General features: G+C 56.9%; 1 protein-coding gene across 4 annotated transcripts in view; it reads left to right on the top strand.

The window, feature by feature from the left end:
• The window catches only part of RAB11FIP5 (RAB11 family interacting protein 5), a 41126-nt gene extending 17174 nt beyond the window's left edge, over positions 1-23952 (top strand). Inside the window, exons 2-6 of one of the 4 annotated variants that reach the window (XM_065929538.1) lie at positions 8477-8913; positions 9007-9706; positions 15848-17869; positions 21283-21472; positions 21763-23952. In XM_065929538.1, the coding sequence (XP_065785610.1) occupies positions 8477-8913; positions 9007-9706; positions 15848-17869; positions 21283-21472; positions 21763-21966 (3553 nt within the window). In that variant the 3' untranslated portion in view covers positions 21967-23952. The remainder of the gene's footprint in view (positions 1-8476; positions 8914-9006; positions 9707-15847; positions 17870-21282; positions 21473-21762) is intronic. The other 3 variants (XM_065929539.1, XM_065929540.1, XM_065929541.1) reach the window with 3 other exon arrangements.
• The last annotated feature ends 1602 nt before the right edge of the window (positions 23953-25554 follow it).

Raw genomic sequence — 25554 nt, 5'->3', positions numbered from 1 at the left:
CTGTTTTGCTGTGTGGGATACACACACACACACACACACACACACACACACACACACACCAGAGTTAAGGGTTAGGCTTAGCTGTTTTGCTGTGTGGGATACACACACACACCACACACACACACACACACACACACACACACACACACACCTATGTCAGGTGGTTAGTATGCTGAAGAAATAGAACAGAGTTAAGGAGCAGTTGTAGTTGGGGTACTCAGGGAAGACTGAGAAAGTTCAGACGAACGGGGACCTGTTGTGAGTGAGTAAGGGAAGATCTGGGCCTGTGTCTCAGGCAGAGGGAAAAGCCAGAGCAGTGGCCTGGAGGTGGGAACACAGTGAAGGCCAGTGTGGGATGAGATATGCAGAGGATCAAAGGAGCTGGGACCCAAAAGATGAGTCCTTTCTGCCATGCTGAGGAGCAATGTGAGATGCACTCCAAGTTCGCCTGCGTGCTGCAGGAAGCAGGGAGGCAGGTGAGCAGGGAACTGTGATATTCAGCAGGGGGTTGTGGTGGACTGTGCCGCAGGCTGCCGGTGGTGAGAAGGGTTGAAATCTGGGTGTAGCTGGTCGATAGAGTTCAAAATTTAGGTGTGGGGTGCGAAGGGGAAAAAGAGACAAGGATGGTTCCTGGTTTGGGGTTTGAAATAAATGAGGAGTGGATGCTTAGGAAGGGGCAGCATTATTTGGGTCATTAGCTGAGCTCTGGGCTGATGGTGTTACTGAACTGAACTCAGGTCTGCTTGCCTGACACGCAGCAGAGCCAATCTACTGACACTGGGTTGTGGTGAGGTAAAGAACAGTGTTTATCTGCAGGGTGGCAAGTAAGGAGAACAGGCAGCTCACGCTCAAAAGGCCTGAACTCCCCGTTGGCTTTCAGGCAAAGGTTTTTAAAGACTCTTAGGAGTTAGCTCGTGGACCTTCTGGTTAGTCAGTGGTGAGGTCACAGGATGTTGTTGTTTGGGGAATCTCAGTCGTCAGCTTTCTGGTTCCAGCCAGTCTGGTCTACATGCTTGTTGTGGTCAGTAAGTAGTCACCACCCTCCACCAGGTGGGGGAGGGCCTTCGCTTCTGCAGAGCACCCAGAGATAGGCACCAGCCTTCTGGAGGCACCCCTGAAGTCCTGGGGCTGCTCCCTTCTAATCATTAACTGCTTGAGTCTGCTCTGTGGAACTCAGGGAAGGTCTCGGATACTGAGGCCGTTTTTCCCTGTAAGCAAGAAACAGGACACGGAGGGGCTTTCGTGTCCTGGAAGGCCCCACAGAGTCCTCCTTAGTTTCGGTTTCCCTTTTTCTTTGATCCTCCTCAGTCCTGGGGGGACAGGGGTGGGACAAGGAGAGGAATAAAGTTTTGGATCAAGAGATAAACCATAAAAGAGAACTTGAACATGAAGATGCCGAACTCCAAGTCCACATTCTTAACCTTTAGTGGGCAGTGTTGGTCATCAAGCTGAGTGCAAACGTTGGGCCTCTGGACATCCTGAGAGGGCAGAGCTGGAAAAGGTCGGCAGGGGAGCTCAGTTTTGGGGGGACTTGGTTTCAGTAAGAATTGGAGACAAGTCAGGTGTGCCTGGCCCTGTGGCTGTCAAGGACCCCACTGCCCTTAGGGATCCTAAGGAGCCAACCAGGCATTTACACATGTGTGTTTGACATCTGCCCCAGGTCTGCTTTCCTGGAGTGGCGGCTTTTCCAGTTTTGCTGTCTGCTAGCTGTTGGCCCAGCTCTGTTTACTGAGAAATGGGTGGAGAGCTGGGTACGGTGGGCCTGGGAGCCCCGCTCGTAGGAACAGCTAGGCCATAATCTGGGTAACAGGTGAGGCAGCTACCACCCTCCTTCATCCCACCTTTGTCCTCTGCCCCGCAGAGGGTGGGGAGGGGTCCAGCAGGGTGGGAGGCTGAGGGCTGCGTCCTAAGTTCAGGCTTGGCCTGCTGAATTTTGTCAGGCGGAGGGAGTCTGAGGGGGAGGTGTGGTGACTGAGCAAGGGCACTTGTAGAGGTTTTCTTTTCTGTGGTTCTGCGTCTCCTCCTGCTATCCCCTCCCCTCATCCCCGAAGTCTGAATGCTGATGGCTGCTAGAGGAGGCTGGGCTGCTCTCAGACATGGTTTTAATGGTCTGGGGACAGGACAAAACCCCGTGGTTCCCTTAGTGACCATTCAGGGCTCCATCCTCCTGGGACTGTGCCAACCCTTTGAAGGGGGTTCTGGTCTCCGTATCCCACCTCCGTGCCTCTTTGGGCCTCTGTGGTGAACTCCAGACCTTTTCCAGCTTCTGTCCTCTCAGGATGTCCAGCTTAATGAGAAGAGCTGTTCCTGGAAGGTTAAGAATGTGGACTGGGAGTTAGGCAGCTTCATGTTCAAGGACTGACTGAATCACTTACTAGCTGTTTGATCTTGGACAAGTCACACACCTTTCCTGGGACTTGGTTTCCTCATCCACAGAATAGGGATGATGGCTCTCGTCTCCTGGACTGTGTGGGCAATAAAGGAGATGCAGAGTCCGGCACACCTGAGCACACAGTGAGTCTAGCTCTGCTGAGTCCTTAGCACCAGTCACTTGTCCTGCCTCTCAGGTGTGGTCCACAGGCCAGCAGCATTGACATCCCCTGGCAGCTGGGAAGAGGTGGAGCCTCTCAGGTCCATTCACGCATCGCATCAGAATCTGCATTTTAACTAGACTCAGTGATCCTTGTGTGTTAATGCTTGAGAAGCTCTGTTGCATGTCACTCCTGAAGAGCAGCGTCTGTAGCGGTGCACACCTCTTGAAAGTGAAGTGAAAGTGACAGTCGCTCAGTCGTGTCCGACTCTTTGCAACCCATGGTCTGTAGCCCACCAGGCTCCTCTGTCCATGATATTCTCCAGGCAAGAATACTGCAGTAGGTAGTCATTTCCTTCTCCAGGGGCTTCCCGCTCCAGGAATCAAACCTGGGTCTCCTGCATTGCAGGTGCATTCTTTAGTGTCTGAGCCACCAGGGAAGTCCCATACCTCTTACATGCAAGGACTTTTCTCTTCCTACTTCTTTCCTGATGGAGCATGTCTTGGCTGCAGTCATACCCAGAAGTCCCAGATAATGATCATGGTCAAAACCCGTGTTTCCTGAGCACTTGCTGTCCAGGCTTTGGAAAGTTCAGGTGCTCGGACGGTGCAAGAGTTGAGGTGGGTGTCACGTAGGTGGAACAGTTAGGTTCCTGCAGTGAAGGATGTGCAGACCAGTGTTTTACGTGCCGCAGGGGCCGAGGAATCCAGGCTTTGAGAGCTGAGCGGGTGTCAGGGAAATTGTACTGGGTCAGAATCACTGTCCTTCCTCCTGAACTGGTGAATCCCATTTTAGAAGTCGCTGTGTGGAACAGAGGCCTTGTTCATTTTGGAAGTCTTTATTCACAGAAAGCACTTAATGATGCCTGCCCCTCCCCCATGTCTGTATTCCTTCCCTAACTTGTCTCCAGTGAGGGGGAGGTGGGGGAGGGAGCATGTCTAGGGTCAGTTCTCGCAGAAGAAGCAGGTTCATCGGACTTTGGAAGGGAAGCCTTGGCTGGGCAGGGGAGAGATGTGGGTTTCTTCTGGGTATCAGTTGAGTGTTCCTTTTTAAAAAAATTATTTATTTATGTATTTATTTGGTTGCACCGGGTCTTAGTTGCAGTGCTTGGGGTCTTTAGTTGTGGCATGTGGATCTGGTGTCCTGACCAGGGGGATTGACCCTGGGCCCCCTGTGTTGGGAGTAGTAGTCTTAGCCAGTGGACCACCAGGGAAGTCCCCCAGTTGAGTGTCATTGATGAGGCACCCAGGTGGAGGGAGAGTTGGTCTCTGATCTGTGAAACGCGTAGAGTAGGCAGCGGACCAGCCTGCTGTGGTTCTCACACTGGGTCTGGTGAATTCAGTCACCCAAGGACGGACTCCCCTCCCCCTTAAATCATAGATTTTCTAGGCCTGTCGCTGCCTGCTGCTCCTTAGTCGCTCAATCGTGTCGGACTCTTTGTGGCCCCATGAACTGTAGCCTGCCAGGCTCCTCTGTCCATTGGGTTTTTCAGGCAAGAATACTGAAGTGGGCTGCCATTCCCAGGGTTATCTTCCTGACTCAGGGATTGAACTCATGTCTCCTGCATTGCAGGCAGATTCTTTACCCACTGAGCCAATGGGGAATATTTTCTAGGCCTGGTCCTATGAATTTAGTAGGTTTTAGGTTGTATCTTGGTATGAGTATGTATAGAGAAAGCCCACACTGATATATGCAGGTTAGGATACTGCAGCAGCAGAACTCTGAAGATAAAATCTGTCTTGTGAGCCAACATCTGGATACGTGCTCTGGCCATGGTCAAATCCTGATTGGTTTTGGCCAGGTCTCAACCGTGGAGAGTGACAGGGCTTCGTCCCAGAGCAGTTGGCTGTGTGGCCTTGCCGTTGTTCTTAGCCTGTGTGGGTCACACTCCCAGGAGAAGACCTGCTCCAAGTACCTGCCAGGGTCCGACCAGTCCTGCCCGGGACCTGTAGGGAGACAGGTGGCGACAGTGACTGAGCTTCCAGAGGCGGGTCCCAGCCGTTCTCACTCTGCACCGGATGGGGAGGGTGACAGCCGGAAAATAGCAAGGAAAGCCTTCTTTTCCCTGCTGTCTCCCTGAAAAGCAGGTACAGAGGAAGAACCCCAGAGTCCCTCGGGAAGAGCAGGAGCAGCAAAAGTGACCTTATAGGGGTGGAGGTTGGGAAAGGCAGGGGACAAGGATCCTTCGTGCCTCAGGCTGGGCTAGTAGCGCATCCTCTTTCATCGAGGGGATGGAGGGAGAGGCGAGGAGCCCATTCTGTCTCAGGCAACTGAGGGGGTAAGAAAGGAATGGGGATTTTCTTTCATCTCTTTCTTATTACGATGGTAATATATGGCCCTTATAAAAAATTCACACAGGACAAAAATAGACAGTAGGAAGTGATAGTTCCCTGCAGCCTCACCCCCAGAGATAGCCACTATTAATGCCATGGTATGTGGAGCATGACCGGCTCGGGCTCAGGGCCCCTGACCTCAGCCCCAGTGACGGATGTCTGTGCTTGCTGATTCCCGTCACTCAGGGCTTGGTGGCTTTGTGGCTGGAGTCCATGTATTAGTAGTTTTCATTGCCCCACCTCCCAGGATCTTATGTACTAAATGAGACCTAGCCCAGCTTTCAGCAAGTTGACTTGCCCTTGGATGACTTAAAGGGTCAGGTCCAGGGTGAATGTTGGGTAAAGAAGGCGCGGGGGTGAGGATATTGATGCTTGCTGGTTTGTCTTTCTAGTAAATGTCTCCTCGTGTCCCCTGACACCTCCTCGTGTCCCCAGACACCTCCTCGTGCCCCCAGACACCTCCTCACGCACACCCCATCAGTCTGTCTCTCAGCTCTCTTCTCTGCTCCTCGCCTTTCCTCCCCCACCTTTCTTCCCTGCTCATCTTGAGAGCACAGAAACACACACACACCCTCTGGGCACGGCCCTCCGCCCTCCTTGCTTGTGCTACCCTATGTCCTGACCCAGCTTCCCAGGGGGAGGCCTTTCAGGTTTGGGAGGGAAACCAATAGCCAGGGCTCACTTTACGTAGGTTACCCAAGTGGTCGCCAGGAAAAGGCCAGCTGCATAGCCCATGATGGGCACCAAGAAGTTAGTCATGATGGATGCTTCCAAAGGGAGCCAACTGGAAATGCCCCAGCAAGACTTTTTTTTTTTTTTAAGTTACAAGGTTTAAACCCACCAACATCAATTCCTTGCAGTGACTTAACTCTGGACATTTGAATATATAGGAACTTTCATACAGAAGATCTCCCACCCCTTTGTGTCCACAAGCAGATCAGGGAGCTAGTGCTGTGGGGTGAGCAGCTGTCAGGGACTGAGGCATGTATGGTGCAGTAAATGTGTCTGTGTGTCTGTGGTGTGGTACATGTGTAGTGTGTGTGTGGTGTGGTACGTGTGTGTCTGTGGTGTGATACATGTGTAGTGTGTGTGTGGTGCGGTACATGTGTAGTGTGTGTGTGTGGTGCAGTACGTGTGTGTATGTGTGTGTGTGTGTGGTGTGGTACATGTGTAGTGTGTGTGGTGCGGTACATGTGCAGTGTGTGTGTGTGGTGCGGCACATGTGTAGTGTGTGTGTGGTGTGGTACGTGTGTGTGTGTGTGGTGTGATACATGTGTAGTGTGTGTGTGGTGCGGCACATGTGCAGTGTGTGTGTGGTGCGGTACGTGTGTGTATGTGTGTGTGTGGTGCGGTACGTGTGTGTGTGTGTGTGTGGTGTGGTACATGTGCAGTGTGTGTGTGGTGCGGTACGTGTGTGTATGTGTGTGTGTGGTGCGGTACGTGTGTGTGTGTGTGTGGTGTGGTACATGTGCAGTGTGTGTGTGTGGTGCAGTACATGTGTGTGTGTGTGGTGCAGTACATGTGTGTGTGTGTGTGTGTGGTGCGGTACATGTGTGTGTGTGTGTGGTGCAGTACATGTGCGGTGTGTGTGTGTGGTGCGGTACATGTGCGGTGTGTGTGTGTGGTGCGGTACATGTGTAGTGTGTGTGTGGTGTGGTACGTGTGTGTGTGGTGCGGTACATGTGCAGTGTGTGTGTGTGGTGTGGTATGTGTGTAGTGTGTGTGGTACGTGTGTGTGTGTGGTGTGGTACGTGTGTGTGTGTGGTACGTGTGCAGTGTGTATGTGTGGTGCGGTACATGTGCAGTGTGTGTGTGGTGCGGTACATATATAGTGTGTGTGTGTGGTGTGGTACATGTGCAGTGTGTGTGGTGTGGTACATGTGTAGTGTGTGTGTGTGGTGTGGTACATGTGTGTGTGGTGTGGTACATGTGTAGTGTGTGTGGTACATGTGTGTGTGTGTGGTGTGGTACATGTGCAGTGTGTGTGTGGTGTGGTACATGTGTAGTGTGTGTGTGTGGTACATGTGTAGTGTGTGTGTGGTGTGGTACATGTGTAGTGTGTGTGTGTGGTACATGTGCAGTGTGTGTGTGGTGTGGTACATGTGTAGTGTGTGTGTGTGGTACATGTGTAGTGTGTATGTGGTGTGGTACATGTGTGTGTGTGTGGTGTGGTACATGTGCAGTGTGTGTGTGGTGTGGTACATGTGTAGTGTGTGTGTGGTACATGTGTAGTGTGTGTGTGGTGTGGTACATGTGTAGTGTGTGTGTGTGGTACATGTGTAGTGTGTATGTGGTGTGGTACATGTGTGTGTGTGGTGCGGCACATGTGCAGTGTGTGTGGTGCGGTACGTGTGTAGTGTGTGTGTGTGGTGCGGTACATGTGTAGTGTGTGTGGTGCGGTACGTGTGTAGTGTGTGTGTGGTACATGTGTGTGTGTGTGTGTGGTGCGTGTATACTCTGAGGGTCTTTGAGCCCTGCAGTAACCAATGTGACCACCTCCACTGGACTTCACTATGGAATAAAACTTGACTGGCTGGGTCTGGAATTCCGGGGAGTTTTTCCCTCAGAATTTCAAAGGCCTGACTCCACGTGGTGTGCAGTGTTGCTAGTGAGGACCTGACGCCGCTCTAGTTTCTGGGTGTGTTATATGCACCTGTGTCCCCTCTGGAAGCCACTGGTCTCCTTTCTATGCCTGGGGCTCTGAAACCGCAGTGCTCCCCATCACTAGGTCTTTCTCTGTTCACTGTCCTGAGTGCTGGTGGGCACGTCTGTGCTGGCGCGCTTGGCCTTCGGGAGAACTTCCTTGCATTATTTCTTTCATGGCTTCTTGCTCACGTTCTCGCTGTGCTCGCTGTGTCTGCTTTTTTTAATTAAAGGAGTTTATTTTTAGAGTGGTTTTAGGAGAGTACACAGAGCTCCTGTATATACCCCCACCCCCGCTCCTGCTGTAGTATCCTGTCATTAACATCTGTATTAACATTAGCATGGTACATGTATGATTGGTGAGCCAGTAGCAGAACATTATTATTAATTACAGTCTCCTTCCTGGCTGCTTGTTCTTGGCTGAGTTACCTCACCACGGAGCTTTGACCTCCTGATCTGTAAAATCCCAGGGCTGTTGTGAGCTGGGCGTGGAGGGGAGATGAGAACCACCACCCTCCGCATCCCTTTGTAAGGCGTGGTCGGTGCCTCCAGATGAGTGAGTGCTCTTTCCTTCCCTGGGCCTCTTGCTTAAGGCCTCTTTATGCCGTCTTGTCCGCTTCTCCAAACTGCAGAGGTGTACCTGGCAGGGATTTGGGTGAGTCAGTGAGGGAGTGAGAGGTGTGTGTGTGTGTGTTTATGCACTAGCCTTCCTGGCCCTGGGCTTCGGGAGAGCTGTTCTTTCCAGGACTCACTCGTGGCTCAGAGCAGAGCTTAGGCTGTGACCAGTCAGAGGAGATGATGTAGACGGGAAAATGCGGGTAGTTGTGTCTGTACCTGGGGCCTGGAGTTGTAAGGGTTCCTCCCAGGCCTGTGGGAGCCTGTGGGGGTGGCTGTCATGACCCCCAGGGCAGGGAGGGGCTCTGGGAGGTCCCTGTGACCGGAACCCCGACACCCCCTTCGTTCTCACAGGTGGTACAAGCTGCACTCGAAGGCGGGCAAGAAGGAGAAGGAGCGCGGGGAGATCCAGGTGACCATCCAGTTCACGCGCAACAACCTCAGCGCCAGCATGTTCGACCTCTCTGTGAAGGACAAGCCGCGGTCCCCCTTCAGTAAGATCAAGGACAAGATGAAAGGCAAGAAGAAGTATGACCTGGAGTCCGCCTCTGCCATCCTCCCCAGCAGCGCCCTGGAGGACCCCGAGCTGGGCAGCCTGGGCAAGATGGGCAAAGCCAAAGGCTTCTTCCTCCGTAGCAAGCTGCGCAAGTCCTCGCTGACCCAGTCCAACACCTCGCTGGGCTCAGACAGCACTCTGTCCTCGGCCAGCGGGAGCCTGGCCTACCAGGGCCCCGGCGCCGAGCTGCTCACCCGCTCGCCCAGCCGCAGCAGCTGGCTGTCCTCAGAAGGGGGTGAGCGAGGGGAGCGGGGGGCGGGCTGGCCCCTCGGCTGTAGGGGAGGCTGGGGGGAGCAGGCGTCTCACTCCACATGTGCTTCCTTTCCAGGCCGGGACTCTGCACAGTCCCCCAAGTTGCTCACTCACAAACGGACCTACAGTGACGAGGCCAGCCAGATGCGGGCGGCGCCTCCCCGGGCTCTTCTTGACCTTCAGGGCCAACTCGACGGGGCCTCTCGCTCCTCTCTCTGTGTCAACGGGAGCCACATATACAACGAGGAGCCCCCGGCGCCCCCACGGCACCGCAGTTCCATCTCGGGCCCGTTTCCACCCTCCAGCTCCCAGCATGCTGGCTCTTCCCGGCCCTCCGAGGAGGGGCCGCGGTCTGCGGACGACTCCTGGGCCCGAGGCAGCCGCCGCCCCAGCAGCTCTGAGGCAGCGCCTGGACAGGAGGAGCTGAGCTCACAGGCCAGAGTGTTGGCCGTGGGGGCCCGCCGCTCTGGAGAGGAGGAGGGGGCCCGGCCCTCAGAGGGGAGGCCGGTGCAGGTCGCTACCCCCATGGTGGCCTCCTCTGAGGCTGCGGTGGAGAAGGAGGGAGCTCGGAAGGAGGAGCGGAAGCCCCGGATGGGCCTTTTCCACCATCACCACCAGGGGCTGAGTCGGAGTGAGATGGGGCGTCGAGGCTCTCTGGGGGAGAAGGGGGGCCCCACTCTGGGAGCCTCCCCCCACCACTCATCCAGTGGGGAGGAAAAGGCCAAAAGTAGCTGGTTTGGCTTGAGAGAAGCCAAGGAACCATCCCAGAAACCCAGGTACGTCCTTGGCAAGACCAGCTTTGGTCCCCGGGAAAGATGCTGGGGTGTCTGCACTGAACCCCGGGGCAGGGAGGATGGCGCAGATGGGGCCCGGGGGCAGGCTGCTGGGCTCTGGCTTTGCATGGTTAAGCAGGGGAACCCTGTCTCCCTAAGCCAAGGCTTGTTGTCTGCACATGGACACAGGTGAGTTGAAGGGCATGGCGCTCTGGGGGCCCCGCCGGCCTCTCTTCCTGAGTTGGCACATCTATCCCCTGAGGAGGGGGAGGAAGAGGACAGAAGCAGGGAAGGCCATTTGTAGGAACTGTTTGCTTCCCAACCTCTACCTCTTGCCTGCTGGCCTCAAGGTCATGAAGCTTTGCCAGGTAGAGAGGCAGGGACTGAGGACTCACTTGAGGCTTCCCCACCCTGTCTGAAGCTAGATGACTTCCCACCAGCTGTCCCAGCTGGCTCTCTGCTCTCTTCTCTCTGAGGGATGGGAGTTGAGTAATGATGTGCCCAGTCCTCCCCCATATACTCACCCCTGGTTGCTCCCAGGGCTTGGCCAGAGGCTGTGGGCAGCTCCCCTGAAACCTGTGACCTATTCCATGTCTTTGGAGACTCTTGGGGCCCTGGCCCCCTCTGGTGTCTCTTGGTCTTGGGGTAGGGCACGTGCTGATGGTAGCTGCTCTATTTTGAATATGCTGAGTCCCACCCAGGAGAAGAATGCAGTTCTTCAGCCTAGGCCTGGGACAGAGCCCCTAGCCCCACCTTAGTCCTTTGGCTTCCTCCTAAGTTGGAGCCGGTGGAGGTTGCCGCGTTGTCCAGCGGGGCTCAGGGAGGGGCTCTGGGCTTCGACCAGGAGCAGGTGTCCCGCCCTCCCAAGGGCTGGGGGTCAGCCCTGGACAGGTGCCTCTGTGACAGCCTTACCCAGTGTGGCAGGGCAGCTGTTACTGTTCTCTCAGCAAGCCCGCCTGTCCCTATCAGTGGGTATGTGGGCCAGAGGTGGAGGGGGAGGATTGGGCACAGTGGTAAAGGGCTAAAAAGGGTGGAGGGAGGACCGTCAGCCTCTTCCCCAGCAGGGAGGCGTGGACTCCTGAAGTCCCAGATCTTCTCTTTCCCTGTGAGATGCTGAGTGTTCTCAGGGGAGCAGGGAGAGAGATGCAGGGCCTTTTAGCTTTGAGCTCTGACCGTCTCGCAGCTCTCTGTACAGCCTCAGAGATGAGTATGTGGGGGCATCAGTCTCTGGGTGATGTTTTCCCTACATAGGAGCAGCCCTACTCACCGGAGCCTGGGGAACTGCTGGCTGCCTGCTGCCTAGGGGAAGGAGCGGGTGGGCCTTTCTCAGATGCCCAGGCTGAGCCAGTGGCCTGTGACCACTAAGAGATTGTAGGTGGTATGGTGGAGGGAGGGGCGCAGACCACGGGCCAGTGCTGCTGCCCACGGGATGTCTCTGGGCCTTTTCCAGGGCAGGGTGGATGAGGGGACATTTGTCTGTAAGGCAGTTTTTAGGCAAGTGCCGGGCATTGGGCTCTGCAAGCCGTGACTGAGTGATGTGGGGTGGTCCTTGCTGCTGCTTACTGTTTTCCCTCAGTTCCTCCGTGTCTTCTGATGGCCTTTCAGAGGCAAGAGAAGTTGGATGACTGATGAACATAAGGAAGCTGAGGTTTTTGTTCTCCTGGGCTTGAATTCCAAGCTCATCCTCTGCAGGCTGGCGGGTGGATGGGGCTTCCTGCCCTCCCTGGGGCCCGAGTGCTGACAGTGGCTGCAGAGCCGGCTCTGCGGCCGTGGGTCCAGGCTGGGTGGGACGGGCGTAACTTGGACTTTGAGCCTTGTCAGCGTCCCTGGCCCAGTGTGCCTCGCAGGAGGGGGGCTGGCCTGGGAGAAACCACCTTTGGTGTCTGCTCAGAGGGCTTGGCGCTATTGAGGAGAGAATAAGAGGTGAGCAGGAAGAACTGGTGGCAGGAAGCCATAAGTTGGTCACCTAGAACTGGAGTGACTGAGTGTGGCCGTGAGACCCCCAGGAGAGCCTGTCTGCAGACCTAGAGGTTGGGGTGCCTCTGCCCCGGGTGACCACTGAGGAGTGCGGGGTGTTCCTCGCCAGGCAGGGCAGCGGCGCCCTCTAGTGCTCCCACTTGGCACTGAGCCCCCGGAGAGGCCGGAGGCTGGATGCGCTGTGCTGGGTGTCCAGAGAAAAGCTGTTGGAGAAGGGGCCAGAGTATGAGAGGCCAGGAAGGTGGTCCTCCCGCCCCCCTGCCCTGCCCCTCATCTGCCAGGTCCCGTGACTGTCACACAGCCCCCACTTGCATGTGTGTGTGTGCGTGCGTGTGTCGGGGGGAGTGGGTGGTTGAGATATGGGCCACTGGACTAGGCCCTACTCACCAGCCCTGCTATGGGCCTTTCACCCTGGGCTGCAGCACAGGCTACTTTAGTGTGTGTTTAGGACCGTCATGACCGTGTGTGTGTGTGTGAAACCCACCAGTGCCAAAACAAGTGGTTTCTGTGTCTGTCCCGTTCTCTGTCCCTGATCCTCTTAGGGTGACCTCTTAGGGCACCTCAGGCTCCCGGCCCCTCCCTTCACACTAACCGTGGATCTTTGTGCACAGTGGCAGATCAGGTGTTATATAAAAACATTTTTTTTTAAACTGCGGGTACTCATGGTCCAGCCTAGAGGCATATGCATTGTGGTGGTCTTTAGCAGTCTCTGCATCACCCCCAGCCCCGCACCAGATGTGAACAGCGAGGTCTCGATGAACCTGGAGTGTGAGCTGGCTGCTGAGAGAACCTGGGGTCTCGGGCATTCTCAGTGGCGTAAACACGTGACTGTGGTATGTGCCAGTGACCTAGAGGCAGTGTGGCCTAAGTCCTGTTTGTGCCTGTTTTCCTGGCATCGCCCCTTTACTGTGTTAAAAATATTCTGGTTCGGAAGATAACTCTTATGGTCTCCCTGCTTGCAGCATACAGGCCCCCCCCCCCCCCGCACCGCCCCCCCCACACCAGGTCACCTCACTGCCCAGATGAAAGGAGAGGGTGTCTTGTCACGTCTCCTGGACATCAGGGTACCTATTAGACAGATGCCAGGAGATGGGTCCTGGGGGCGCTGGCTGAAGGCATGTTGGCTGGGATGGGAATGCCTGAAAGGCTGGCTTTGGCCTTTTCCGGGAGTGTCTGGGTGAGAGCCTTTGTGGATCCATGCCCCCTGGGACCAGTGCATGGAAATAACAAGGACACACAGCTCGTCTCAGTCTGAGGGAGAGCTGTCCACCGGTGCAGCCTGGCCCCAGTTGCAGAGGTGTCCTACTCACGCTGTAGGGAGTCACCCAGCGGCGGCTGTGTAAGAAGAGGGGGCCTGTCAGAGTGAGCAGACAATTGCTGTGTTAAGTGGCGGGTTCATCCAATTGCTGTAAGGTTCCTGAAGCAACACTAAGGCCCTGAAGTTTTATTCTCTCAGGCTGGAGGGGCAGAGACCCTTGGACATCTGATTTCTTTCCCCAGCTTTTGGTCCTGAAGAGGATGAGTCAGGATATGTTGACGCCTCGGTGCTTGGTGGGGTTGGGAGGAGCAGGGCAGCAGTGTGCGGGGCTGGCACAGTGGGCCCTGTCCCCAGAGCATACCCTGCAACCACAGCCCCACACGGCAACGTGTCTGATCTGTGTCAGGTACAGTGGTAGGGAGGGGCGTTGTTTTTGTTTTTGACCAGGCTGCACAACTTGGGGGATCTTAGTTCCCTGACTAGACATTGAACCTGGGCCCTCCGCAGCGAAAGCGTGGAGTCCCAGCCACTGGACCACAAAGGAATTCCGGGGACGGGACTTTTTAGAGCGAGAGCTTTCAGAATGTGCACCTGGTGTGAAGCAGGGGGAGGCATGGGGGCAGGGAGGACGTGTGACTGGGTGAGAGGGATGAACTGGTGAAGTGCTGGCTCTGGGGAGGCTGCTAGCTCGGTGTTGTACCTGGAGCTCCTTCCTCTAGGGAGAGCCGTTTGCGGGTTCCATACCAACGGGCTCGTGTGCCCCCCTGGGGAGCCAGTGGAGGGAGGGTTTCCAGCCGAGCCTGGGGCTCCCAGCTCCTCCCCTGCCCTCTCCTGCCCTGTGGTTCTGACAGTGTGCCAGATTGCTGCAAGACTGCACGGGTGAGTGCGGCCAGGCTGGGGCCGAGGGGTGTGGAGTGACGCTTGGGGCGTTTAATGTTTGATGGAGCTGCTCCTGTCAGACCCCTCTGTCCACTTGTCATCAAGGGCACTGGTAAGAGATGGCTCAGCTTCCCTCAGCCCTGTTCCTGGGGGCCGAGTACCGCAGCAGGGATGGTGGGGGTGGACTGAGGGCAGGGTCTTGACCACGTGGTGGTGGTGCTTTGCTCTGTTGGCCCCTAAGGTAGACATTTCTGGAGGAAGGGAGAGGGGAACTCTGGGCCCAGGATCCTCCCTCTTTCAGTGTCTTTACCATGTCTTGACCGTAGAGGCAGAGCTGTTCTGGAAAGCCCAGGTGGGGTGGGAGAAGACAGGACTTTTTACGCCACACCCAACCCTTTCCTCCCCGCCTGCTGGGAGTTATTACAAGGCAAAAACAGGCTCAGGAGGGTCTCTGGAAGCTGGATTCTTAAGAGAAGCCCAGGGGTTGGGGTCTGACTGTGTCCTACCTTTGAGACTTGGCTGATAGACTCCAGCCTGTGCTGCTGGCTGAACTGGCCTCCTTCCTATCACCTGCCCCTGTGTCTGCAGACGAGCTGGCCCGGCCTCTGCCCAGTTCCACGAGACTGCCTCCCGGGCCCTGGCTCCCCGGAAGAGTCCTGGCTCCAGACTTCTGGGCCTCTTTCTGTAGGTGCCTCTCCTATCCCCGTCCTCCTTCCTCATGGCCTGACTGTTGAGGCCTGGCCTCTGCGACCTCGGAGTTTGCCCCCAGCATTTCCCCATGGGAAGGAGCTGCTTGAATGGAGAAGACGGATATATAGGAGTTCTTCAGGATGTTTCCATCTGGGCTGGCAGGGATCGTGGAATGGGCGTTAGGGCTTGGGGGGATGGAAGATGGCGCTCAAAATAGCAGGCAAGGCCACTGAGGTTTGGGTCTGACAGGTGGGCTGAGCTGCAAGGCATTGTCAGACTGCTGAAAATGGGGGTGTCAGGCCCCCTTTCCCTGTACTGTTGTTCTGGCCTGTCTGTGTCTTGGAGAAGCCAAGAGCTCTCATTTTAGAGTCTGTCCCTTCCCATTCACCTCAAGTCAGCTGCATGCCGTAGATAAGGCATAAGTGCTCCCCCCAAGGAGACCCCGGAGGGGGCACCTGAAGGCCAGCAAGTGTCTTGGTTATTGTAAGTGTATCATCAGGGAGTGGATTTCCCAGGGGAGCCAGGGGTCTGTGTGGGGGACCCCAGGAGGCCCCTGGTGACATCTATGGTTGCTGTTGCTGCCACCTCCCAGCCTTGGTCTCCCCTGTGGGGTCACTTCCAAGTCTGGCCCGCCAGTGTCCTTGGTGAGAGGCTGCCTGCCGAGTGCTGGGCCAGGTGGATGCCTGGCAGCAGACATCCTCAGCAGTGTCTCATCCTTTTTGGCTGGTTATGGTACCCCTCCCAGAAGCGAGAAGGCCACAGCAGAAGGTTCTGTCTGGTTGATACCGTGTCGCGTCTGATAACAGCCCCATCGTCACCTTCCATTTCCGCCAGGGCTCAGGAGGACCCAGGCTGTTTCAGGGGCAGAAGGTCAGGCACCAGCTAGGTGCTGTTAGTCCCGACTTCATCCAGCCACGTACCTGCGCCTGGGTTTTCTCTGGTCTGTCTATCCTGTCCCAACCAGCCAGTGTTTTCTTTCCTCAGTCCATAAAGAGATGTAAAGTGCTCTCTAGTTGGTTCTTCAGATGGCAGTCTGGCATTGAGTAGTTGTCAGCGTGGGCTCGTAGCTGGGATCCCACCTGTAAAATGGGCGTACCGCTCCTCAGGGTTGCTGTGAGGATCAGAGGAGCTCTGTCCAGCATCTTCATCCTGGGGGGCTGCCTCATCATGTACGTGCCGGGGGCTTCCCTCTGTCCCCGGGCCCACGTCCCCGAGCCCAGCCCGTGTAGCACTGTGGCCCCTCGTCCCCAGGCAGGTGGGGGGCAGGCCGTGGGGCTCAGTAGGGGCCTCTGCAGTCTTGGCATTAACCAGGAGGCTCACGGTTTTGTCTCCCTCCACAGCCTGGACGTGTCTCCTCAGGTAGAATCTGACCTGGCTGCTCTTCCTCACCACCACCCCTGCTCCCCCTGTGCTCCGGCCCCCCCCACTGCCCCCCTGCTAAGCACTAACCTTTGTACAGCCGCCTCCCCTGCCGCTGCCGCTGCCGCTGCTGCCGCCGCCACCCCTGAGGCCACCCCGTCTGGACTCTCGGGTCTCACCAACCCGTTCCTCACCTCCCTGCAGAGCAACCCTTTCTTCGAGGAACTCATAGCCGACATAGCACTAAACTCTCCTTCACCTGCTCCCTCTCTCCCCAGTGCCTCGAGGGCCAACCCCACCCCTCTGGCCTCCCCTGGGAAAGCCCCGCCTGAGTGGGACGACACCTTCAACATCTTTGCTGCCAGCAGGCTGCGTCCAGAGGCCAGGAGTGAGATCCTGGCCCCACCAGGAGTGGGGCTGGAGGCGATTGGGCTGCAAGACCCAGGCCCAAGGGCCATGACAATGAAGGCAGCTGAGCCCCAGGGGGACCCTCGGGGAGGAGAAAGAGGTGGGAGCAGCATGTGGCCGGAGCCCAGAGTTCCTCTGGACTTGGGACTGGACTGTCCAAGCACGAGTGTGGCTGACCCAGGGCCCCTCGGGTCAGAAGGGGCCTGTCTGCCCCCCGCGTCAGCCCAACTGCACCCGGGAGCCTCAGCCTCTGGAGCAGACAGGGAGTTGCCGGCCCCAGGAGGGGAAGCAGGGCAGAGTCCAGCAGACAGCGCGACATCTCTCTTTAGCTCCCCAGAAGTGATCAGCGTGTGGGAGAGGCTGCCTGGCCCAGAAGGCACCCCTGAGGCCCACCAGGACGAGGAGACCTGCCGAGGTGGAAGCCAGCCCTTCCACGAGCTCGATACAGTGGACGATTCCTGGCCATGGGATGTGGTCACCATTTCTCCTGCGGCGGAGACTACCTCACCGGTCCTGCAGGGAGGGTCGTCTGATGAGCTGCCTCCTCCTCCCCAGATGCAGCCACGGTCACGAGAACCTGTGAGCCCCCCGAGGAGCGGGGGGCTGCCCCCCCTGGAGCCAGACTCAGAGCCCAAGCCCGAGTGGGAGTTAGACCAGGGGCTGCAGCCCCAGACACCGCCTCCCAAGCCACCGCGTCTCTTCACCCCCTCAGATTCCCAGGAGAAGGAGGTGGCGGCAGCGGAGGAAGAGAAGAAGGCAGAGGCGGTGGAGGAGGAGGAGGAGGAGGCGGTAGGGGGGCTGAGTCGCAGGGGGTCAGAGACGGGAGAAGAAGATGTCATCCCAAGTGCACCCATCGCTGGTCCCCAGGAGGCCGAGCAGGGGGAGGAGGCCCAGAAGCCCGAGCTGGAGTCTGACAGCCATTCCTCTGGAGCCGCACAGGGTGGGCAAGGCCCGGAAGATCTAGCAGAGGATGCCAGCCCTCCCGTGGTGTCCGCGTCCTGCCTCTCTGTGCCCGCCAGCTGCCCTCAGGGCCCTGCCCCCACACCCCATTACTCAGAGAGCTTGGCTCTTCAGAGTCAGCAGATGTGGGGGACTCCAAAGAGAGAAGACCCTGAGGCCCAGAGCCAGGATCCAGTAGGAGAGGGGCCTGAGCTTCCGTCAGGCAGCCGCCGACAGGCTGACTTACGGCTCTCAGAGGAGGATGCCTTGAACCCCTTCACGTCTCAGGGGAGCCAGAATCCCCCCAGCCTCCCATCCACATCCCCTCCAGGGTCCAGGGAATCTTCCATCCGCTCTGGTCCAGAAGAGCTGCCCACCCCCCCAGAACCTGCCTTCCCACCACCCCCTCTCCCGCCCGGGGCCAGCCACCGCCACGGGGGCCCCAGCCCTCCGTGTTCTCCCCTGCCTGGAGCCTGGACCTTGACCTCTTCCTCCCTACCCCCTGGGGAGCCAGCCTCCCCCACTGGGAGCTCCCCCACCCCACTTGGGGAGGACCACGCTGCAGGCACCCCAGCCTCCCCGCTTGCGCTTCTGCCCTTGGAGACACGACCAGCTGAGGAGACACGACCAGCTGAGGAGCCACAGCCCAGTGCCAGGTGAGCAGCCACCGGAAAACACTCTCCAGGAGGACAGGGGCAGGGGTGGGGTAGGGCAGAGCGGCCCAAGGACTGAGGCGTTCACATTCCCGCCTCGGCCCCTTCGGGGCTAGGTGAGGGACTCCTTCACCCCAGAGCTCTGGAGGCACGAGCCTTCCATGGTGCTGGCTCGGAGGCTGCTTCCTCTTGGCACCTTGGGCCAGCAGGTGCCCCCCATAGGTCAGGAGTTGGGGGATGATGACGATAAGGTGAAGAGGGGAGGCATGGAATGGGGAGAATGATACGGGCCAGCAGGGGAGCCGAGATGAGAGCTTAGGTTCTCAGCCCAAGGGAAGCTGGGGCAGTTCAGCTTGTCAGATGGGGGCTGTGCCCTCCAGGGCAGGCCTGGGGGAGTAGGTTGTGAAGGCAGACTAGAGGGGAGGGGCTGGTGCTGGGGTCAGACAGGAGAGCCACAATACCTTTAGAGGACAAAAGAAGATCTGAGATGCTCCCTGTGTATGACCCCAGAAAAAAGGTTTGCTTTTTTCGGACTTCCCAGGTGCCTCATTGGTTTGCATTTGTGCCTGTCACGGGGTGGTCCCAGTGTGCTTAGCACTGTGCTGAGAGGCGGTGGATGCCTGTGAGGCTGCGGTCACTGTGGCATTGGTCTGTCTGGGTGCCTGCAGAGGGGTGACCAGAGCTGAGTCCTGCAGAGATAGGTCACTGTGGGGAATGGTGCAGCGAAGCTCAGAGGGAGTCTAGGGCTCTGGGAGAGCCGAGTGAAGAGGCAGGGGTGGGCAGCAGGGGCACAGGCTCCAGCACTGGCCTCTGGGAGGCCCCCAGCCCACCAGCTCATACCTTTGGTCATCCACATTCACTGAGTGTCCGCCACTGAACAGAGATGAGAGACACTACTCCTGCTGTATTCCCCAGGAGTTCCCAGTCCAGACCGAAGGCAGAAGTGAGCCACGGAGGGGAGGCCCCAGAGGGCCAGTGCCGACTTCTGAGGGGTGGGTGGGAAGGAGTCTGGGCTGCTCCCGACTGTGTTCCGGTGAGAGGTGGTGATGCTGGTCCCAGAGGTGGGAGAGAGGAGGTGATTACAGCTTCCTTGCTCTGATGACAGCATCCTCAGCTGGCGCTGCCACATTCCAGTACCACTTCTAATTATACTCACCACTTTCTGGAAGTTTTATTCTCTTCAGAGTTGGCATCATGTCTGTACTTGGCATGTTCCTTACATCATGATGTGGATGGGCCAAGTAAAACTGTCCCATTTCTCAGATTAGGAAATGAAGTCTGTGAGAGCTGCGGGGTCAGGGTTGCTCAGACGTAGTGGACAAGCAGACCGAGGGCTCAGGACTCCCAAGCCCCCATTCAGGGTGTTTCTCTGCCCCGCTGTATTCCTCCCCTCCCTTGGCACAGCCCCTCGCTGGCCTGAGGGCTGCCTTTACATCCTCCTCCTCATGTTAACGCCTACATGGGCAGGACGGGCTGGATGTGTTCTTTTCCCTACTGTCTGCCCCCGCCTGGGCTCTCTGCCTCTCCTCCTGGGTTGACGCTGAATTCGCAACCCTGTCCTGAGTGCCAGAGTTGGCTTCTCTGGGGCTGGGTGGGCCTCCCTTCAGTGTAGTCAGGGCCTTGGACTAAGCCATTTTGCTTCCTCCCACTGAATAGTCCAAATCCTCTGTGAAGTAAGTGAAAGGTTTGAGAGATGCTATAGAGGCAGGTGAGTCGATTTGGAGGCTAGTGCCTGCAGTTTGGGTACCTGCAACAGGTACCGGGAGCTGGGGGATCTCCGAGGAGGGTCACCCCAGTAAGCATGGAGGGGATCAGGAAGGTTTCCTGGAAGAAATGGACTTGCACAGCCTTGAAACATGAATAGGCGTTAGCAGGCCATCAGGCAGAGGGACAGTGTTCCAGACAGAGGAACAGCTTTTCTAAGAACCTGAAGGGGACGGAGAGCTTGTTTTCCTCTGGCTGGAGTGACAGGGCGAGCAGGGGCAGGAGGACACCTGGGGCCCGTTTGTGGTGGACAGTGTGTTTTCTTACATTGATAGGGGCTTCCCTGGTGGCTCAGTGGTAAAGAATCGGCCTGCAGTGCAGGACTGCAGGAGACCAGGGTTCAATCCCTGGGTTGGGAAGATCCCCTGGAGAAGGCCATGGGAACCCACTCCAGTGTTCTTGCCCAGAGAATTTCGTGGACACGGGAGCCTGGTGGGCTACAGTCCATGGGGTCACAAAGAATCAGACTGAAGTGACTTGGCACACCCACACTTTGATAGGGAGCTGCTGGGGAGGGGAGACCGTCATCCACAGCGGATGGGGGAGCAGTTGGAGGTGGGCACTTGGGTGTGGCTGGAAAAAGGCTTACCCAGTGCTGGCTTGGAGGGGAGGGGATAGTGTGGGAGAAGGCAGCAGAGCCTGGTGTTTGTCAAGGCTGAAGCGGAAGGAGGGCGTTCAGAGGGCTTCCTAGGTTTCTGATTGGAGCCATAAGAAGCTAATGGTGCCTGACACTCTCTGCCGGGGAGCACAGGGAAGGGCAGCCAGGCTGGAGGCGAGTGTCGACCCTGAAGGAGCCAGTCTGCAGTGTCTACAGAGGTCTAGAGCTCAGGGCTGAAGTCTGGGCTGGAGATGGAGAGCGGGGACAGAGCCGAGAGGCAGACCCTCAGCTGAGACTGCAGAGGTGTCAGCTGTCTGGGAACCAGACAGAGGTTTTGGGTTTCCAGCCAGGGAGAAGGAGCAGCCCAAAGGAAGAGTAAGTGAGCGGTGTGAGGGGAGGGCCACAGAGAGGTCAGTGAGTGAGAGCCGAGGGCTCGGCGGCCTCAGCAGGGACGCTTGTGACAGGCCAGTGGGGGCCGCTGTCCTCACGGGTTGAGGAGTTGACGAAAGGTGGGAACTTACAGAGAGAATGCAGTCCGCATGCTCTGGAGAGGCCGGTGAGAAGGAAGAGGAGGTGGAGATGACTGAGGGGGATGGCTAGACAAGACAAGCTCAGACAAGCTCGAGGGGGTGTTTCTCAGGCCTGTGGAAGTGCTGGTAGCGAGCAACTGGTGGAGTGAGGTAGGCCAGTGACCCGGCACCACAGGTTTGCCTGGCCTTTCCGGTTCTAGCACTAAAAGCTACATGTTGGGAATCCCCCTTCCTGGGAAAGTTACAGTAGAGAAGAGGAAGGATCGAGGGAGTTGGGTGGGTGGGGGTTCTGGGATTAAAGACTGGGATTAGGTCCCCGCTGAAGTCTGTAGGCCCGCCTGGGCTGTCTCTGTGACGAGGGAAGGGTCTGAGGGAGGGGGTGGGGAGGGGCGGGGGTGGGAGGCGGAGAGCAGTGCGGGCAAGGGCCGCCTGTGGTGAGCCCTGCGGGCCCCACAGGGGAGGTGGCCCCTTCTTCCTTGTGCCTCGCGTGCTCCCCGTAACGCGTCTCCCACCTGTCTTCACAGCCCCCACCCCGTGAAGCCCCTCAGCACTGCCCCCGCAGAGGGGAGCCCTGACCGGAAGCAGTCCCGCTCCAGTCTGAGCACGGCCCTGAGCAGTGGGCTGGAGAAGCTCAAGACGGTCACCTCCGGCAGCGTTCAGCCTGTGGCGCCAGCCCCCCAGGTTGGCCAGACTGCGGACGCCAAGAGGCTGAAGGTGAGGTCCAGCAGGGTGCCTGGGGTTTCAGACCAGACGTGTGGTGGGTGCTCTGAAGAGATGCCAGGCGTCTCGAGGTTTGGGGGTAGGGGAGGCGTGCCAGGCAGGCTGGAGCAAGAAGCAGGCCTGGCCCCTGGCCACACTTGGCCAGAGTCTTGAAGCCAGTTAGGCTGTCCCTGGCGTTGGGGACAGAGGCAGCTCCGAGGGCCAGGGTTGGGAAACGGGGCTGTGGGTGGGGAGGCGGGTGGCCCCGAGGCTGTTCTGCCCACACTCCCTCCGTCTGGCCTCAGGACTCGGGTGTGCTGGACCAGTCGGCCAAATACTACCACCTGACCCACGACGAGCTCATCGGCCTGCTCCTGCAGCGGGAGCGGGAGCTGAGCCAGCGGGACGAGCATGTGCAGGAGCTGGAGAGCTACATCGACCGGCTGCTGGTGCGGATCATGGAGAGCTCGCCCACGCTGCTGCAGATCCCCCCCGCCCCCCCCAAGTAGCCCCTTCACCCCCATTCCCGGAGGGTTGGCACAGACCTGCAGTCCCACAGGGCTACTCCCTCCCTCCCTCCCGCTGAACTAAGTCCCACCCTGTTCCCCCCGTCTCCTCCCTCAGCTGGGGCTGCTGGAAAGGGGGCCATGTGGACTCCCATTGGCACCGTCAAGTACTGTGGACAACCTGTGTGTCTTTGGTAGCTCTGGGTCTTTCCCACCTGCCTGTTTTCATACCCCTTAGCTATGGGGGCTCCAGGGAATCAGCAAAGAATTTAGCCTCAAGATGAAACCAGGGTGAGCTCCACTTTGATGTGGTACCTGGGACATGCTTTATTACCCCCATTTCTTTCACAGCTAAACCCTTGTCCTCCACCTCCCTCCAGCCTATGGAGGGCTCCTAGTATTATTGGGGCTGTGGCAGGGACCAAGCTGCCCAGTTGTCTGTGAGTTGTGGGCAACCAGGGTACCTACTCTACAGCCTCACATCCAATCCCCAGGGAGCAGGGAGCACCTCATGGTCTAGTCTTTCTCTGCCATGTCCGAGTCTGCTTGTTTCATGAGCGAGTGCAGCATGGATGGAGGGAGAAGACGGAGGCCACTCCCCGCCCTTCCCTTCTGACTTTTGCATCGAGTGAGTGTCACGTGTGAATGTGTGGAGAGCTGGGGCCAGAGTTGGGAAAGAGCCTTCTCACTCACCTCCGGGCTTTGGGTTGCTTATGTTTGGGGATCAAGCCTCCAGCTCTGTTCTCGTTGCCTGTCTTGTTACCAAAACCCTGCTAGTGCAGGGTTTGAACTTTTGGAAACCAATTAAAATGTGCCTTTTGTGGGTAGGGTCAAAAGCCTCTGGATGTAGACCTCTCCCCCTAATTAGTGTTCCCCTTTCCTCCTGTTGAGCACATGGGGTTGGATCTCTTGGGAGCCTGGGAGTGGGAAAGGAGGGTAGGGCAGTGCTGCTGCATGCTCTGCCCCTTACCATAGAATTAATTCCAGCTTAGGGTCTGGCCAAGCTGCTGCTGCTCCCTCAACCCCCTTGCCATCTCCTCCACCTCCCCAGTTGAGGAGGGTCTTAGGATAAAAACCACATTCTGGAAGTGGGAGGTCCCACCCTGCCTATACTTAGGAGAAAGCCTTTCCTGCCCTCCCATTCATCCACTAGCTGCTGACCAGCCTGTCCCTTCTGCCCCATGTCCTTGCCTGGCTTCACTGCAGTGCACTTTGAAACAAAGTGTCTACCCGTTGACACAGCCTCTGGTTTGCTTGCAGAAGACATGACAGACTTCCCCATGGCATCTGCAGGGAAATCTTTGGTGGCTGGGGGCACTCTGCCGTAGCAAACACTGTGGGGTGAGACGGTGCTGAAGGGGGATGCTTCTGGCCCACTGAAAATGTGAGCACTCCTCTGTGGCCACCTCTTCATGAGACAGCCTGTGGGGTCCCTTGGAAAGCCACGGGAAGGGCTGTGCTGTCTGGGCGATGTCTTCCTTCCGCTAGGATGAAGCAGAGGCTCCCCACACACGGGGTAAAGCCCCTGTCATGTCATCTACCTTAAGAATCACTCGCCAAAGCCCCTGTCATGTCATCGACCTTAAGAATCACACACATGAGGCGTGTCCATGGGTGCTCAAGATTTTGATCATGTTTAGGGGTCATTGATGGTGTCACGTCAGGAGGAGGGGGATTACTTTTCCACTCGATGTTCCTCTGGGCTCTGTTCAGTCCCAGTCCTGACCCTGGTCTTCCACTCAGCCTTGGTTGTGGGCTTCCAAAATGCCCAGGGCAGAGGTCTCTTTAAAAGAGTTTTGTGTTGAAGCCCAGGGTTCTTGTGGCTGTTTCTGCTCCTTGGCGCAACTTGGAGGAGAGCTGCAGGTGAAGTGGGCAGGGAGCAGGCACAGTACTGCTTTAGCTGTTTGTCTTCCTAGTTGTAACGCCTGTTTATAAAGAGCTTGTTCTTCATGTTTTGAGCACTTTATGATGAATAAAAAATTAACATACTGTAGGTGGCTCTGTTGTGTTACTGTTGATAGGCATACGAAGAGGCTTCTTCAGGAAGAAAGCAGCCTTTAATCAAGATGATGGGGTTCTCAGATGATACTGCCCCTGACCTCAGGGGCAGCAGCACAGTGTTGCCCAGTGGGCTGGATGGGGATTTTCTCATCCCCAGGTTACCCATACTTGTTGAGTAATGTGGGAAATACAGAGGGATTTCAAGACTTGATTCCTACTCTCAAGCCACTTAGTCTAGTAAGGAAGGGTGAGATACAGATCCAAGATACAAATGGTTCTTCATGGCCAGCTAGACTCTCCACAGCTAGGAAAAGTCTGTTTCTTGTGGTTTAACATGGATGAGGAACTGACTGCTACAGATCATGCAGTGTCCAGAAGGCATGAGCCAACCCTGCACTTCACCATAAGCCTGAGGAGACTCAAAGTTGGTCAGCGGGGAGGGAAGTTCCCAAGGTCAAAACCAAACATTTCTACTGCCCTCTTGGGCAAAGCAGGCAGCTCTCCCTCTGTCCTTCCCATAGTCCTCCCCTGGTCTGGCTCACTGACCAGATAATTCAGCTGGGAATCTGCTAGTCTGTTCTGCACGAGTGTGTTTATTATCCCCACTGGTGCCTTGCTCTACAGTTGGTGGTACTCTTGCTTAAGGGAAAGTCCTTGTACCTGATGGTTGTTAAGCATTTCTGAAACTCCCCTTCCCCATCCCAGTTCTCTTCCTTCCCTGGAATGAGGAAGAGAAGGCCGCCAGGCTCTTAAGCCCCTGCTGTTTTTACAACAACAGGATATTTGAGTCTCTGCTTGAGCCCTCTCAGCACTGAGGACTTAGCAATGAGTCCCAAAGTCACAACTCCTGCCCTGTGGACCTCACAGAAGAAAAGGCAGATGCCCCAAACCATAAATAATTATAAATGCAAGGGCTGCGAAAGGAAAGTGCCGGCTGATAGGGACATGTAAGATTTTGCCCAAGCAGGTTGAGGATCGGGAAACGCAATATTTAGGCTGAAGTCAGAAAGAGCCTGTGTTAGGCGAAGGCCAAAAGTTAATATCTTTTGCGTCAATGGTGACGAGCGCCCAGAATGCTCCAGGAGCTGAATCAGGGTGACTGGAGAGCAAGAGCCAAGGGACAGCGTGGCGACAGAAGGACCTGCATGAAGATTCTGCAGTGCGATTCTTTGTAAAAACTTTCCAAGATTTCCCTACTACGTCTGGAGTCCTTGCCCATCTGGTCCAAGGGTCGGACCCATATCAGTCGTGTCCTCTGGGTTGCAGCTCCAGGGGCGACGCCCACTGCTTCACCTCAAAATTCTAGGGGCAGTACGAGCGAGGGGTCGCCCGACTGACCCCTATTGAGACCTTAAGAGACGTACACGCGCCCTCTTCTTGGACTGCCGACGCCTGCAAAATTAGCGGCGGGAACCCAGACTCAGTCTGAGTCATTGGAACTCTCCGCAGTCTAGGGTTGTCAAGCTCCGAGACAAGAAAAACTACACTCCCCACAACCCTTTGCGCCTTCGGCTTGCTGCGGTAGCTTATGGCCAATCCGGACAGGCAGCTGTGGCGGGGGCCGAGGAGGGACATTTTAAAAGGGCCGGA

This window comes from Muntiacus reevesi, chromosome 3 (assembly GCF_963930625.1).
Source record: "Muntiacus reevesi chromosome 3, mMunRee1.1, whole genome shotgun sequence".
Taxonomy (NCBI): domain Eukaryota; kingdom Metazoa; phylum Chordata; class Mammalia; order Artiodactyla; family Cervidae; genus Muntiacus; species Muntiacus reevesi.
The sequence above is the reverse complement of the archived record's forward strand: the minus strand, read 5'-3'. Positions and strand labels throughout refer to the sequence as shown.